The sequence below is a fragment of the Phalaenopsis equestris genome, unplaced genomic scaffold (genome assembly GCF_001263595.1).
Source record: "Phalaenopsis equestris unplaced genomic scaffold, ASM126359v1 Scaffold204115, whole genome shotgun sequence".
Classification (NCBI taxonomy): Eukaryota; Viridiplantae; Streptophyta; class Magnoliopsida; order Asparagales; family Orchidaceae; genus Phalaenopsis; species Phalaenopsis equestris.
Window position 1 is genome coordinate 1 of NW_018223694.1, and position 1,139 is coordinate 1,139.

The 1,139-nt window shown below is 40.6% G+C and overlaps 1 protein-coding gene across 1 annotated transcript; it reads right to left on the reverse strand.

The window, feature by feature from the left end:
* Positions 1-124: 124 nt before the first annotated feature.
* LOC110036235 lies at positions 125-686 on the reverse strand (the record flags this gene model as incomplete). The annotated part of the gene is given in 1 exon segment (XM_020740629.1): positions 125-686. A coding segment is annotated over 1 exon segment (176 nt), but the record flags the coding sequence as incomplete, so codon positions are not given.
* Between the last annotated feature and the right edge of the window lie 453 nt (positions 687-1,139).

Here is a 1,139-nt window from a genome sequence, read left to right on the forward strand (position 1 = left end):
GCTCCCGTGACCTTGCCTCTTTTTCCTTCGTCTCTAGCTCTCGTGACCCTAGTCGTTCGACGTCGCGCTTCGCCTCTCGCTCCCGTGACCTCCGTTCGAAGCCGGATCCAGCAGAGCTCAGCCTCTCCCGTCACCAAGCCCTTCGACGCCGGATCCAACAGGGCTTCGCCACTCGCTCCCGTAACCTAGTCGTTCGACGCCAGATCCAACAACGCTTCGCCTCTCACTCCCGTGACAGCCGTTCGACGTCGGATTCAGCAACAGAGAATCCATCGCCGGAATCCAGCAGCGGAGAACCATCTACGAATTCAGTTCTTTCTCGAAGTGGTTCTTCGGGCTTCACTCCTCCACCTTCTTTGGTTTTTCTATAACCTTCTTCGGTTTTCCTCGCTACAGGTATATCTTCTTTGTTTTCCATGGCATTTCACTTTTACAGCGACTTGAGTTATTTTAACTGATTTGGAACTGATTTGAAAAGAATTATTATGGTTGCTACATTTCTTGCTGAGTTGGTTTCATACAGACTGCATCGCCTGCTAGATCGTTTTAATTTTATGCAATATAAAGATAAATTTGATTTTATGCTTTGCAGTATATGTAGTTGGAGACATTATTATGATATGTTTTGTAGCTTAAATATATTTGGAAATTAATTTGATGAGTGATAACCTCTTGTATTCATGAACATTTTTTTTTTATTGTGGGAATAATATAAATGCGACGAGAATATCAATTATAGGAATAATTCAAGAACATTTTTTGGTCTGAGCAGTTATCTTTAAATTTGCTGAGAAAATAACAAATTATGTTGCGCAGATTATTCATTTAATTAAAAAAAATTTACAAATAAGTTGTTTACAAAACGCACTAACCAAACAGCTAAACAGTTTATTCAGAACAGGGGCAGAATGATCAATTTTCCAGAATCAGTTGTTTCCAATAAGCGCAAACCAAACAGTCATACAGCTTATCTGGATCAGCTACTCATCAGCAGATTATCTGGATAAGCGGTTTTCAACAGAAGTTGGATAAGCTGCAGCTGCCCCAAACAGACTAAGGGGAGACTAAGGGTATAATAAGAGCCCATACAAAAGTCAAATGAATCTACACATACTACTACAAAGTATAATAAGAGCCCA